This window comes from Denticeps clupeoides, chromosome 15, assembly GCF_900700375.1.
Source record: "Denticeps clupeoides chromosome 15, fDenClu1.1, whole genome shotgun sequence".
Lineage (NCBI taxonomy): Eukaryota > Metazoa > Chordata > Actinopteri > Clupeiformes > Denticipitidae > Denticeps > Denticeps clupeoides.
The window spans coordinates 6,023,836-6,038,398 of NC_041721.1; the positions used below are offsets into that span (position 1 = coordinate 6,023,836).

The 14,563-nt window shown below is 43.6% G+C and overlaps 3 protein-coding genes across 4 annotated transcripts; all 3 read right to left on the minus strand.

Moving 5' to 3' along the window:
* Nucleotides 1-2,213: 2,213 nt before the first annotated feature.
* LOC114765154 (ras-related protein Rab-20-like) lies at nt 2,214-4,921 on the minus strand. Its single transcript, XM_028955240.1, has 3 exons — nt 4,753-4,921; nt 3,246-3,442; nt 2,214-2,792 (listed from the first exon to the last, which is right to left on the minus strand). The coding sequence occupies exons 1-3, from the start codon at nt 4,883-4,885 to the stop codon at nt 2,448-2,450; spliced, it is 675 nt and encodes a 224-aa protein (XP_028811073.1). The 5' UTR covers nt 4,886-4,921; the 3' UTR covers nt 2,214-2,447.
* Nucleotides 4,922-6,136: 1,215 nt separating this feature from the next.
* On the minus strand, nt 6,137-10,070 carry cars2 (cysteinyl-tRNA synthetase 2, mitochondrial). 2 transcript variants are annotated; one of them, XM_028954857.1, is made up of 15 exons: nt 9,707-10,070; nt 9,587-9,637; nt 9,386-9,503; nt 9,186-9,257; nt 8,975-9,080; nt 8,816-8,896; nt 8,592-8,721; nt 8,184-8,317; nt 7,960-8,027; nt 7,819-7,885; nt 7,451-7,589; nt 7,231-7,354; nt 6,937-7,035; nt 6,559-6,780; nt 6,137-6,483 (listed from the first exon to the last, which is right to left on the minus strand). In XM_028954857.1, the coding sequence occupies exons 1-15, from the start codon at nt 9,940-9,942 to the stop codon at nt 6,439-6,441; spliced, it is 1,692 nt and encodes a 563-aa protein (XP_028810690.1). In that variant the 5' UTR covers nt 9,943-10,070; the 3' UTR covers nt 6,137-6,438. The 2 variants fall into 2 exon arrangements, with proteins under 2 accessions (XP_028810690.1, XP_028810691.1); XM_028954858.1 differs by having other exon boundaries at nt 6,137-6,497.
* Nucleotides 10,071-10,366: 296 nt separating this feature from the next.
* On the minus strand, nt 10,367-12,615 carry LOC114764805 (ubiquitin-conjugating enzyme E2 A-like). Its single transcript, XM_028954743.1, has 6 exons — nt 12,469-12,615; nt 12,275-12,355; nt 12,153-12,178; nt 11,966-12,055; nt 11,765-11,853; nt 10,367-11,138 (listed from the first exon to the last, which is right to left on the minus strand). Exons 1-6 carry the CDS (start codon nt 12,510-12,512, stop codon nt 11,010-11,012), a joined length of 459 nt encoding a protein of 152 aa, XP_028810576.1. The 5' UTR covers nt 12,513-12,615; the 3' UTR covers nt 10,367-11,009.
* Nucleotides 12,616-14,563: the final 1,948 nt, after the last annotated feature.

A 14,563-nucleotide genomic window follows, 5' to 3' on the forward strand; every position in this document is an offset into this window, starting at 1 on the left:
TTCATGGCCAAAAAACAGCAGCAACCGTGCATAAGGACACTCTTTCTGGCCGTATCTGACCTCTTACACAACTGTGTTATACAAGCTGATACACATTTCACTGGAAAAAAGTAAAACATACATTCTGAATACATATGCTGTCATAAATTGTGGCCCAAACAAATAGTTTCATGTATGAAAGATTTCCACAGACCGGTCTCTGTGTGCAAAATAAAGCATAATAAATAACAAAATAAATTTAACACAGATTCAGTTCATTTATTGCTTATTTTAACGTAATTGGTGTGTGGGGTATCATATATCGTGCTACCAATGTTTTTCATATATATATATATTATATATATATTTTCAGATCAAATATGCCGATGTTTTGCCTGGTCTGTGTTTGCATCTTCTCATTAAGAAGAAACCAAGAAGAAATCCGAGCCCGTTTTCGAGAAGGATAATATTTTCAGGTGCACAGGACAGGTTAAGCATCATAATTGCATAATTTCCCTTTCACAGAAACCCTGAGCGACCGCATCCTGCAGGAAATAAACCTGACAGTAGTCGTGGCCACGGGCCCAGAAGTGGCTAATGCTATCAGGCTGAGGCAGAAACAGGAGGATAGCCTCCTTAGAAGGGGCGGATTATTGCTGAAAGGGTCGCCTGATCCACAACACAAAGAGGCTTGCAGGGATCTGAGTGTAAATAGGTGTCACATTGTGTGATCAAGGTCACACCTGGTCGCCCAGGTCACCAGTGGACGTTACGAAACCCCTGTCAATGGCAGAAATGAGACTAATCTGAGGTGACGTGGCAATAGATAATGATGATAAAAAAATAATGTAAAAAACCTATGCAATCTCTCAGAATGTTCCTATTAAGCGGAGCATACAGCGGCTTTGCACTACTTAGGGATGACAGGTTACGTGAGCTTGACTTGCACGGGAACTGAGAAGCTATACTCGTCTTTACTTCCTGAGTAGGTGACTTGATTAATTCTTCACTGACTGATCTGAGATCTGACCTAAGACTACAGATTTGCACTGCTCTGAATACAGTAGAGACTAAGGCCTGACCAGGACAATAGGCAATTAAACAATTAAGCACAATAGAAATGTATTATAAAGCAACCTGGAAATTCTCATAATGGATATTTCATCATGCTGTACACCTCCACCCCATTTACATGTAAATAGTTACTTTTAGCTTTGTTCTTGTCCTACGCATTTCATTGTAACGTTGTCCCTGCGTTAACTTACATATGAGAAATAAAACCGATAACTGAAGACAGGCCTGTTACAATTAAACATTACAAAGTCACACAGTTTTATTTATTTCTTCTGTGTTAAACAGTAAATGGTGATTTAATGATCTAATCTGTACCGCCGACCAGGCATTAAATAGAATTTTGCTGCATAATGAGCCAAGAAACATAACAGCAACGATGTGTATCTTCTCTGCTGAGAGAAGGAAAGTTTGTTTCCCCTTTTCAAACACAGTACTGAATACAAGCCTCCAGTTATTACGACAGTCACGGCCTGCTGTGAAAACCAGCGACCTCGATATGCCGGTTTCCCTTTGTATGAAGCCTGACCTGCACCACTTTTTTCCTCTCACTGAGGAAAGAGTCTTTCATGCCTCGCTCACCAGTCTCGTGAACGTTCTCCACAGTGTGTGAATCGATCAAACCCAGTGAGCTTAGACAGTCCTCTAGTGGCCATAGATGAAGAGAACTTGCGATGGCAATCAATGAAACTATTTATGTATTTTGGAGATACTCTTTATTAAACACAGTAGATGCCAGTACCACAATTAAAAGAAATAAATAAAAATTATAAAAGACACACCCACATATACCTCAGAAGCTCCCCTCCACCCAGATGTTAAAGTAATTGTAGTCTGTATTTGGTATAATTCAAACTAAAGTGAAAAAAAAAAAAAAAAAAAAAAAAAAAAAAAAAAAAAAAACCCAATAACTGTGACCTAAACCAATAAAAAACAAACTCAGAAATAACATTCTATGTTGTGCAGGCGGTATAGAAAAATATACCCATCTTTTATTCATTTTTTTAACCCATAGTAAGCATAACATGTGTTTAATTTAAAAAATAACAAATACAGGCTTTTTTTTTTTTTACTAAAACCAGTACGTTTGCTAACATCACATGAAGTTAGTCACAGTTAGATCACAAACCAAATTAAAACAAGAAAGTTTCTAGGTTGTCCGTTCCCACTACAGTCATCTTGCTTTCTTGTTTGCAGAAGATGCACTTTACACTACGTTAGCAAACATGCCTCACAGTCCCCCTACAGCTCATCCATCCTGGTCTTAGTACCATTAAAATACAGCCCCATATTTAAAATTCTCCTCTCAAAATCTTGGACCATCTACATGCCTCTTTTCCTGAAATATTTTAAGTTTAGTCGACACCCATTCACGTCCTGCAGTAGAGGAACCAGCCTCAAACACAGCACGCCGCCCTTCTCAACCCATCCTTGTCCACGCAGTCATTCAGCTCCACGGTAGACAGCTCGGCATGCTGGGAGCGGTTTTGCAGCATAGACGGAAGCACCAGGGAGAAGAGCGTTTCGAAGAGCGCATCCACGTTGTAGCCGGTCTTGGCGCTGGTCTCGAAGCACACCGTCTCGGCGGGTGGGTGCACGTGCTCGTCCAGCCCTTTGTAGTGAAGCACGCGCCTGTACAGCGCCATGGCGTCATCACGAGTCACCTGCTTGCTCATCACGGGAGAATCTGGTGGAGTCAGGCAGGAGGGGTGAGGCAGGACCATTCCTTCCTCTGCAATCACCTGGAGACAGACAGGTGAAAGGTCAAACCAAACCATGACCACTAAAACATAAACGAATCAATGATAACAGTCCAGCCCCAAATGTGCCACAATTACAGCAGGGGGGATTAATCATTGTTAGGTATTATGATGGTTGACAGTACCTGCCACTTGTGCACACAGCATAGTGTGACCCAAATATTGTGATGTGTGAATCTGTTACAAAGACACAGAACGGTCTGCTACACTTATGAAATAATAATAAATATATAAAAAGGAGGGTTCTGTTGTGATAAATGTGTTATATATTGATGCCTTGATATATTGAACACCTACTTGATGGGCATTGGCAGCTGCTTCTTGATACAATGTGTAAAGTACAACACACCCACAGTTTTTGTTTGTTACATTACCGAAGGTTAGTGTTCGGTATTGTAAAGTGAATGTGACATCTAATCGCACCTCCTCCGGAACCTGTGCCCCAATGTCAGTGAGGTCAGCCTTGTTGCCCACAATGGCAAAGATGCAGTCGCTGTTGGCAGAGTCTGTGAGTGGCAGGAAGAGCTCCTCCAGCTCAGCCAGACTCCGCCAACTGGTGACATCATAAGTGAGGATGATGGCCGCCGCCCCCCGGCAGTACATGGAACCAAGACCATGGAACTGCTCCCGACCTGGCAACAAAACAAGTAAATACAAACAACTTAGAAAAAGTCACTTAAATAATAAACTTAATTAGTGGTTTACTGGCAAAATAAAACAGGCCTCGCTATTCCCAGCAACGGCCTCTATATTAAAAAGTCACCACATTTTTGGAGAAATCCAAAGGTTAAAGGTTTAAGAACATGTTAAGGTTTACTACACAGAATTTTACATGCCATGGACCTGCTCCCTATCTATAAGCCTAACACCAGGCTTGATTGATGTGGACTGCAAGATATGGCGCAAGACAATACACAAGTAGTAAACGGCAGTGTTAAACGTACTTCACAGCAAAAGCCATGTTGTTAGAATTGCCTGTACGCCACAATGACCTCTGTGTGAACCTCTCAAAGACTGGGTTAGTTAATGTTCACCGTTGTTAAAAATCAATGATGACGAAACCAAATGTCCACTGTCCAATTAACAGGAGTTGAGCAATAAAATTATGTATACAAGGGGTGACAACAGAAAACGATTATCTAAACAGAACAGATAAGAAATTGCATAAGTGTAATAAACAGGCCTGCAGTTAGTTGGCAGGAACATTAGTCCAAACTTGGCCTAAAATTTGCATCTGTTGTGTTGAAGGAATTTTCCCCCATATAAAGTGTAAAACTGTAGATTTTAGGTAAGACAGAGCCTCATGTGCTTACTGGGGGGAATGAAGAGGAAGGAAGGGGGAGAAAAAAGAAATAAAAAATAATAATAATAATAATAATAAAAAATACCACACACACCTGGACAACTGAGATGAGTTGACAGGGTTGCCATGTCTGCTTTTTATAAATAAACTGTTTTAAGTGGCTTTCTATAAAAACAACAACGCTTAACCAGGGAACACGTTCCATTCTGTCGGATGTATATTACATCGTTTAGAGGTGAACTGGTTAATTGGAGAATACCGCGAATGTCTCTCGCGTCGTTTGGGCGATATCTGGCAACATATTCAAGGCCTAATTGAGCAATTGCGCCCACCGCTCTTTAAACAGAGAAGAGACTTACATTTACAGCTTTTATCAGACGTCCTTATCCAGAGCGACTTACAATCAGTAGTTACAGGGACAGTCCCCCCCTGGAGCAACTCAGGGTTAAGAGTCTTGCTCAGGGACACAATGGTAATAAGGGGGGATTTGAACCTGGCTCTTCTGGTTCATAGGCGAGTGTTTATACCCACTTAACACAGACAGCTTTTCCCCCTCTTTCTAGAGGTACAACAATGAATATTCCCATCGTATGCACCACCCTAACGCTGCAGACTTGTAAACAAGACACAGACACCAACCCGCAGTGTCCCACAGTGAGATGTTGTACGGGCCCCACTGTTTCAGGTAAAATGCGCCTCCGACGGTGCTCACGGTGTCCTTGAAGCGCCTCTCGGAGTACCTGCTCAGCAGCGAGGTCTTCCCCACGTTCATGTCCCCCAGCACCGCCAGCTTAATGTCGGCCTTTCTCAGCCGCGACGGCCGGTACATGTTCCTCTTGGCCCGTTTAGTGGAAAGAAACGGCCGAGCAGCGACTTTAATGCTGCGGTCTATGTTCATTTACTTAAAAAAAAAAAAGAAAAGAAACTTAAAAAAAAAAAAAAAGTTCCAGCGACTTAGTTTAGAAGATGCCAGAAGATATCGGGCGGCACGCGGTTCTGGTATTTGCAGTATAAAAACAGCGTGAAACGCATCAGATCTTCGTGCGGGCGTCAGCAAAGGTGAGAAGCAACTCGCGAGAAATGCGCTCAATTCGGCCCCAGCCGCGCGAGCGCCTTCATTTAAATGCTGACGCGCTGACGTCACGGGACTGCGTGACCTGCGGATAGTTCCGAAAGTTTGACGTCACAACCTCAGCTAAAATATTCATTTTTTTTATATCGGAAATCATTTAAATGCACGGACGTAAGAAAAACTGTGTGGGCCATTTATTTCCGATGGTGCAGTAGAGCTCATTCCCATGTGTTCCGGGGATAAAGTCGTCTGCAGTGAATTTCGTGTAACCTTTTTCTCTTCTACACTGCTTCTACACGATTTCACATCCAGACACGTTTCATCTGTTGATACCTTGAAATTAGACACTTTACACAATTTTACAACACAGCACGTCTTCATTTTCATTCATGGAATAGAAACTGCTAGAAAAACGTTTGAAATGTTAGCCTATGGTTGAGATACCATGACCTAACAGTTTTTTAAACTATAGTAGCACACAAAAACCACTAAAGATGATAGCTTGGACAAATGCAAACCAGAACTCCTTTTAAATTCTTAAATACTATAACACAAAAGTTGCTAAATCTGGCCAGAGTTATTACAGGATGATTTATTAATAAAGGTCTAATATTGCAATAAATTGCACAGCTACCTTCAGGTGTATGATCTTTCCGCCAAAAGATCTGTCTATAGTGAGCATAAAAAATGTATGTTTAATTTTGCCTGTCAAAGTTGTTTTCAGCCATTGTGGTGCTTTGCAAGCACAGCACACGATGTCCTTTGCTTTTAACCCATCACTGATTTGTGAGCAGTGGGCAGCCATGACAGTCACCCGGGGAGCAGTGTGTGCAGATGGTTCCTTGCTCACTGGTACCTCAGTGGCACCTTGAAAGGATTTAAACCTGCCACATTTTGTTTACAAGTACATTTCCTCAATGGATTGCACAATTCAAAATCCAGACAAATATGTTCAAAGTACATATTTTTTTTGCTTTATTGATCCCATTTGACCAAACTTGTAAGAACCATGGATAAATAAAATTACATACAATAAGCATCAGGCTTCCAGCATTATATGCTTGGACTACTAAAGTCCATTTCCATGTCTGACCATCACAGGCCTCAATCGTCAAGTCTTGCTTACAAAGACAAAAAAAAATAAAAAATAGAGTTCCAGCGACTGGAACTCTATAATGTCGGTTTACTCCAAATTGCAAACTCTACACAGTCAGATGGGATTACTCAGGAGCAAAGTGCATTTCCTTCCTCTGTCATGTTTGCTGGGTCACCTCCCATGTAGATGTGGTGCCTCGGTCCTGCAAACAATATCCTTTGTACTAATTTAAAAAAGAAGTTTGAAATATAATGAATACTGATACGCAGCTACTCACTTTAATGTGCACCCCCAGTGTTGCCAGGTCTCTCCTCAGGGCATCGCAGGCATTCAGCAGGGGCTGCCTGTCTCGGTGCAGCCGAGTCCTGCCAGCCTGGCCACCAGCAGAGGTATCTGCAGGGGCCGGAGTCAGAGCAAAGTTCCGTACCTCACGGCGGAAGTGCACCAGCTGTTCCACCACATTCTCCAAGAGTCCAGAATTAGGCATCATGTGGGATTTCTGTGAAAGCAACAAGCCGGTGTAATGGTACATTGTTCAAGCCCAAATGGACAATGATTGTGTCCTAAAACTTAACGTAAGTATTTATTTTGGGTTGAACATTACACCCCAATGTAGGGTAAACAAAGCTGTCCAATGGACTTTTTAACCGCTGACCTTTTGATCCACCAGGTCCACTCCCAGCACCTCCATAATGTCTCTGATGTAGGATAAAATGGCCCCAAACACAGCTGGAGACCTTGGTGACCCTATAGACTGACCACAGATAAGCAGCACTATTAATACATTCTAAATCAATGAGTTCATTAATGGATTTCAAAACACAGTGTTTAGCTGTGATAACAGCAGATATCCAATAGAGATAAACATACCTGAATAAAAATAGTAAAACAGGATTGTTATTTCAATACAATTAGCATCTAATCTGCCATCATTCATAAGGCAGGTTACCTTGGTGATAGGCTGTAGCTGAGTGTTGCCATGATGAATAAGGTTCATGATGGCATCCATTGCTCTTGGGGTATCAAAGTCATCAGCCAGTGCTGTGCGGACACTAGCCTGGGTACTGGCTAAACTTCAGAGGGCAGAATTAGGGAAAAATAGTATTTTTAGTCATGTGGGCGGAGGAACAAACCTTTTGAACTTGGAATCGAAATAATACAATACATACCTGTCCCAGAGCAGCCCCTCCTGGACAGGCTGGCATTGCATGCGATTCTGCATATAAGCCTGAACATTGTGGGTAAAGGCAGAAATGGTGGCCAGTTTGCTGCAGGCTTCATTCATGCTGGCATCACTGTAGTCTATGGCTAAGGAAGGGGGCGGGGTTACCTATATGACTGATACAACACATTTCTAAAATTGTATACATTTCAATAAAACAACACAGACATCAAGCTTTTTTTTTTTTATTCTATCCTAAATATATTTTCTCCATCTTACTTAATGAGGGTGTATCTTTAAAAGACTGAGTTGCTAAAAATGAATGAAAATATTTAGGACAACCATTGTATATTACTAATATAGAACACAACCTACCTGATCTGTACTTGGTCAAAAGGCAGAACATACGGAATTCGTTGGCAGTGTAAGACTGTAGAAATTCCTACAGTTGGACATATATGTGCAGTTGTCACTATTAAATCATTACAAAATAATGTCAAAAATTCAAAATCTTACCTGTATGGTGATATAATTTTTCAGTGACTTTGACATCTTCTCAGTACTTCCTTTTAAATGAAGGTGACCTGAAAAGAATTATACTTTAAGATTTTTAAGAAGTGTAGGTCATAAAATAGACCACGGCATGCATACACAAATTTCAGCATCATTATGACTTTTTTTTTTACTCAATGGCTACTACAGCTGCATTAAATAGATGTATATATGTGTAAATCTGCTACCTGAGTGCAGGAAGTAGTTGCCCCACTGTTCACACTGGTGGTAGGCAACACACTGTGCAATTTCATTTTCATGGTGAGGGAACGCCAGGTCAATTCCTCCAGAGTGGATGTCTAACTGGCTCCCAAACACAGAACTGAGACAAAAGCATGTGATCTACATCAGTATCCTTCTGAAAGCACAGGCAATGTTGTCTGTGTCGTCATCTAATTTTTGCAGCAATTAATTTTGCATATTGTAGATTAATATTTGTTTTTCATGTTCTGGAGATGAAGCAGTATGAAGCGAAACTGACTCCCACCAAGAAGACATTCTAGCTCTGCACTGGATCTACAGCTGCAACATCATTTGAAACTGGGTGACCTGAGTCAATCCAGGAAGGCTCAGTTAACAAGAAGATGACAGACAACCTTGCAATTGTGGAGCACTCAATGTGCCAGCCAGGTCTTCCTCTCCCCCATGGTGACTCCCATGAAGGCTCCTGGGGTTTGGATGCCTTCCACAGAGCAAAATCCCGCTTATCCCGCTTACCCGTCTCCCCTGAAGAAAAGTGAATTTACAAAAGTACATTTAAATTACATCAGAAGCAAGTCAAACATCACATGTTTCTCATTAATATGAAAAAAGAACAAACCTGACTCCCCAGTGGTATCTCCCACGTTCACCAGCTTACCATAGTGTGTCCCTATGGACTGGACGTCAAAGTACACATCTCCTACAAGGAAAACAATACATTTGTGGAACGCTGCTCTGTTTTTGAATAATTCAGATGAACCAGACTAAAGGGACCTACCTCGGTCTGTGGTGTAAGCGTGCCCATTTGTGATGATGCATTCAATGAAGGCAACAATTTGTGGAATGTTGTCTGTGACCCGTATGTACGCAGCAGGAGGAATCACCTGGGAGGGCAGAATTGCAGCACTTGTAATGAAAAATTTGATTGGCTTTCCTTTTTTTTTTACGCGGTTTATGGCGCAATGAATGAAATTATTTTCCTGGCCCACCTTCAAGGCCAGCATATCCTGCCTAAAGTGCTCTTCATACATTTGAGACAGCACGGTGGCTGAGATGCGTTCCTGTGCAAGAGAACTCGTGTTCAGGCATGTTATATTTAGATTTAGTTTTCACTGTTTCCATATTGTTTGGTTACCATGGTAATTGTACGGTATTCTTTATGCCACAAATACTAAAGTGGAATATTTACCTCCAGACTCCTCCTGATGATTTTATCATCAATGTCCGTGATGACCATCACATGTATCACATTAATTCCAAAAACTTTAGATAATATCCTCTGCAGGATATCAAATCTGACGTAAGAGCTGGAAAAAAAAGATTATAAATGGTACACTGTCAAATATAAATACGCCGTCTTCAGAATAAGGCTTGAAGAACATGCATTTACCAGGCGTGGCCCAAGTGGGCATGGTCGTAAACAGTGGGTCCGCAACTGTACCTTCAAACGACATAAAAAGCACGTTCAACTCCGCGCGACATATGCCATGTGGCGACAGGCGACATATACCATGTGGCGACTCCCTCCTGCCGCAGTACCAGGGACTCCTTCTGTTTGGTGAGGCTGTTATAGGTCTTAATTCCTGTGTCATGCCCTGTCGGCCGAGCCCACCCCCTCGGCGACGAACCCGGGCAGGAGGCGTGCGACCTGAGCAGCACGCCGCTGTGTTTTGGGGTCCACGGGGCGCGCACGTTGCCTTTCCACGCCAGCTTGGCGAACCCGCACACTGGCGCACACGACCTCATCCTCACACGCCGAGGCGCGGCTCCGGCAACGCGTAAAATGTCCCCGCAAGGAATTACGCGTGCAGTGACAGTTTTGACAGCTCTGCGACAGTGTCCCTCACCACTGTACACTAATGCGTTGTCGACTGAAAATGACGTAGGGGGGCGGGGCTAGAGGTCAGTCGGGGCGACGATAAAAAAAAAAGCCCGAAAGCGTTACAGATTTAATAGCCATATAAGAAAAAGAGTAAAAAAAACAATCTACGGTTTGCTCTCCTTCCTCCAACACGACATTTTGGCAAAATATAATACCAATGACTCGTTAATCCCCGCCCCCTGAGCAACGATTGGCCCATACTCACAAGCACCCGCCCATTGCTCCATGAAATGCACGTCACGCTTTCTACGGTGTAAGACGGCTCAACACTGATAATAAACATATATAAAGTGTGTTACCCAGGAACTTGGTAATTACCTATGTGTTAAAGTGCAGTCCTTGCAGGTTATTTAGTAAAAGGTAGCCCTTTTAATAATAAGTGCTGAAAAATGAACAGCCTGCAGATACCATACATAAATCCAAACGTATTCATATTACATACATATTAGAGATACACAAAGAGATGTAAAACATGGTACATGCATGTAATCAGCACGCACACACAGTCACGAAAGGTGGGGTTCACACGCAGGCCTGTTCAAGTCCAGGCACAGCTGATCAACCAGTCACCAGTCAGCACCATATCAGTCCAGTAGAAATGTATGACACACCGATGTATAACATCCCTTGTGCACCACCACACATCCTGATAGCGACACACTGGCATTTGGTTTAGAGTAAAAAAAAAAAAAAAACAGACAGAGGTGGGGATTTGGGAGAGCATTGTGGAGCCGGCCACAACTGTCTTCTGTGAGAATTCAGATGAAACATTTGGGAATAAAGTGCACAGAAAGAATTGGGAAGGAACATGGGAGCTTGAACAACCCACAAAGCGGAGCATGGGGGAAATACTAAAACCACTCAACTACATGAGCTAAAACACACACAAGAAAGGGTTCCAGCATTCTTCACAGGACAATCGGCAAAGAAGTCAACTGTCCCTCCAGCTCTGCTCCACGATGGCGGACACTCGCTTCTCGTACTCGCGTTTGTTCTCCTGGTACAGCTGAGCCGCTTGACTGTTGGCTGGACTATTGGGATTTGGTTCATCCAGAAGAGACTGCAAGGAAGGAAACAAAACCACATAATCCTATATCTGTCATTTCAGCACCACCTATAACTTACAAAACACCAATTTCATTCAGCCATCATCAGATTCAGATTATAGTCCTGCATTTTCTTCCCTTTTCTTTGACTGCAGGCTCACTCTACCCTGGAAGGGCATCCCTCTCTGTATCACTCCTTCCAAAGGTTTGTTCCTTTCTTTTTTCTCTCTTAGAGAGTTTTTTTTTCCTTGCATGCAGAAGGGTCAAGCCCATTGAGACATACTGTATACGATTCTGGGCTATATAAGAAATAAATGCTGTTTTCATGGCATGTTCTGAATAGGCTGATCGTCGGGATTTGCATTTGCTCCCACAATATTTACAGCAAGGGTGTCCACAGTGTGCAGCTGGGATAACTTTGAGGTTTCAATAGGCCTGCATGACCGTAACACTGTGGCTGTGGTGTTTTGCACAGAGACTCGCAGGCACGCAATGGCAAAAGCATTCCATTGAATCCTTTTCTGAGGAGCTGATGGAAGACATGCAAAATTGCAAACAAAAATAAATTGTACAGTCAACTTCTTTTAATATGGCGAGTGCTGATTATCATCAGAGCATGCGGTCTGCTGGACACCGGTACCTGTATTGAAGTAAGGATTGAGGACACGTCGTACGTTGGACTCCAGCGGTTCTGAAGGATGTCGAGACATATGCTGCCATCTGCATATACTGGGCAAAGCAGGACCATAAAATAAAAAAAATGTAAAAAAAAAAAAAAATCAAACCACGGTCAAGAGGGCCGAACAAGTAAACGAGCCGAGGAGCGTGCGTGGGAACCGACCATTAGGATGGAACATCTTCGAGATAAACCGGACCGTGGGAGGCTTATTGGGATACTCCTCCGTGAACTCCACTGTGAGTTTAAATGTGCCTGTGAAGGAACACCAAAAGGACGGGTCACCTCGCAGGGCACAACAAAGCGTGCCAGGCGTGAGAACACGGGCCTAAAGGGCAGGTTCGGGATTTACCATCTTCGAATGGAGTTCCCTCTGGCCTGAAAGAAAAGGGGGGGGTGAGCGCATGAGTCAAAAAGGGCAACAGGCTGCGGCAGGCGACTGACTTTTCGAGGGAAGCCGCTACGCGTCCTCACCCGAATATGACCGCGTTCCACACCATGATGTTGTTCTCGGAGGGGGCGCCGCTGACGCCGGCGGGGGGGTCTTCCTGCAGCCTGCGAACGACACCAGGCGATCGGGGAGGGACGGGGGTTATCACACGGCCCGCGGGGCGGCCGGTCCGACCGGCGGGTTTCGAGAAAAAGTTTTTTTTGTTTTTTTTTTTTACCTTTTGAAGTCTCGCATGAGCCGCCTCCGTGCAGGGGTGGACATTGTAACGGGCGCGGGGCCTTAACTAGCGTCGCCGCATAAACTGTTAATACACCCGGGGAGCCGCTCGCCCTTCGCTCCGGACCTGTGTACGACAGTATTTGGTTTCTTCTTGGAAGCCCACATTTCAACATGGAATTTAGGGCGATACCACGTTGGCAAAATAGGGACCGCCGTGTGTGCGCTTGGCGGACGTACGGTTACACAAATCCGGTAATGTTGTGGATTTATTTTGTTGCAGGTTGAACAGAACTGTGACGTGAATGTTATCAACATATTCTTCTTCTCTCCGGTTATATCGGATGATACGGAGTCGGTCTCATCCAACCGCAGCCCCCCGTCGTCGAAGCTGCTGTTGGTACGTTCCTGTCGGAGGCGGGGCTTCGGCGGCGTCATCTGCGGAGCAGTGAAGGTCGAGCCTGCGGTGACAGGTGACAATCGTGTGCGCGAGCACGTGAGGGAGCGACGCGTGGGGTGGCCTGTACCTTCACGGACAGGGCACAGCATGTCAATCAACATCTGGGCATCTGAATACAAAGCGCATTATACCCAGCATTAAAAAAGACTTGTTTTGCATCATCTCAGATGAGTGACATTCAACTGATATTACATAAAGGAGTCATTCAGTATGCCCAACTGATATGTGTTAATGTGTGTTTGGGGATACCTAATTAATTGAACATTTAAAAAAAAAATTATTACATATTTTCTATGACGTGTAATGTTGCGTCCCTGGATGTATGCTTCCATGTATTCTGTGTGGCTGGCTGTGTTTTTGTGTCATGTCCCTTTTAGGTTGACTTCGTGGGAGGAGTTGAAGCCTACCAGCTCCATCTACCATCTGCCTATTGGTCACCACCACCTATATAAAGAGACTTCAGATGGTGAACGGCAGGCCCCCAGGGTCTGCTAGGCCGTTACTCTTTTGGTGTGTCGTGTGTCTTGTTGCTTTGTTGCTTTCTTGTTTGCCTGTTAGCTTTATGTGCCCTTTTCGTTAACTTTGTTGCATGTTTGAGTTATCCCCACTGGACCATCCCTTCCTTTAGGCTGTACTGATGTACACCCTTCTCCACACCCTTGTCGCATTTCTTAGACCCCTAGACTTTGGAACGTGAGAGTAAAAACTAATTATTTAAGAGTGTTTAAGAGTGCATGCGCAACTATTTCCCATTTGATAACGGAACAAGATATGCAGTGTTGGAGTTTAGGGGTTTGGTTTAAGGCTGTTGCCATGGATTGTGTCCCTGAGCAATTCTCTCAGGCAGGGGATAAACCATTTAAGAGGTGGTGGAAGCCGAATGTCCCTCTGAAGAAGTGCAAAGAAGCTGGATGTTGCTTCCATTTTTTTCATACAGTTACAAAAAAATATTTTAATGCCACAGGCCCGTGGATACCCATGTGAAAAGACTCCAGTCAAAGACGATCAACATGGAATTCTAGAATTCCGAAACAGCGTCTTGCCTGGACTCCGCTGCCAACACACCGCACTGTTTGTGTGATCTTATTTCATTCATCCCAGTCCCCTTTACAAAGTGAACAGTTTACATCGTCATGATAATAGGGTGTTTTATTGCACCTTATTACAGTCTCCTGTGTGTAGCTATTCATAAAACCAGTTCCACACATAGGCCTAAAAGTTGAATGTGTCTGTGAATCGAATGGTTTTTGGTTTGTAGGTCTTGTTTACTGAAGGTTCTTCGTAGTTGAAGGTTCTGTACTTTGGCTTGTCTTGGTAGTTTATGCCATTGGGCCACTGACCACTGGGTCCCTGTACTGATGGTTTGTCTAAAGCTGGAAGCTCATCCTCCACTGACTTTATGAGAGTGCTTCTGTCGATGTTCTCTAAGTTCTCATTGGTTGAACCTTGACTGTTGCCATCTTGTCCCTGAAGCAAACTCACGTGTATACCTGTCTGACCAGAGTTTTGTTTCTCAGCAGATTCTTCAAAAAGAGAACAGCAGTGTGGCATCTTGATGGAGTTCACTATTCCAGTAGGCAACATAATGGGTGATTTGTCTGAACCTTCAGGTTTGATTGTTACTTTTTGTCCAGGC

Coding starts and splice junctions, on each gene's coding strand:
- LOC114765154 (XM_028955240.1), bottom strand. CDS start 4,885: ATGAACGTGGGGAAGACCTCGCTGCTGAGCAGGTACTCCGAGAGGCGC. Junction 3,443..4,752: donor CTCACTGTGGGACACTGCGG/GTTGGTGTCTGT, acceptor TTTTGTTGCCAG/GTCGGGAGCAGTTCCATGGT. Junction 2,793..3,245: donor TCACTGACATTGGGGCACAG/GTTCCGGAGGAG, acceptor GTCTGTCTCCAG/GTGATTGCAGAGGAAGGAAT.
- cars2 (XM_028954857.1), bottom strand. CDS start 9,942: ATGAGGTCGTGTGCGCCAGTGTGCGGGTTCGCCAAGCTGGCGTGGAAA. Junction 7,355..7,450: donor GAGGGGCTGCTCTGGGACAG/GTATGTATTGTA, acceptor TGCCCTCTGAAG/TTTAGCCAGTACCCAGGCTA. Junction 7,036..7,230: donor AGCTACAGCCTATCACCAAG/GTAACCTGCCTT, acceptor ATCTGTGGTCAG/TCTATAGGGTCACCAAGGTC.
- LOC114764805 (XM_028954743.1), bottom strand. CDS start 12,512: ATGTCCACCCCTGCACGGAGGCGGCTCATGCGAGACTTCAAAAG. Junction 12,356..12,468: donor CTCATGCGAGACTTCAAAAG/GTAAAAAAAAAA, acceptor TGTCGTTCGCAG/GCTGCAGGAAGACCCCCCCG. Junction 11,854..11,965: donor GAAGATGTTCCATCCTAATG/GTCGGTTCCCAC, acceptor TGCTTTGCCCAG/TATATGCAGATGGCAGCATA.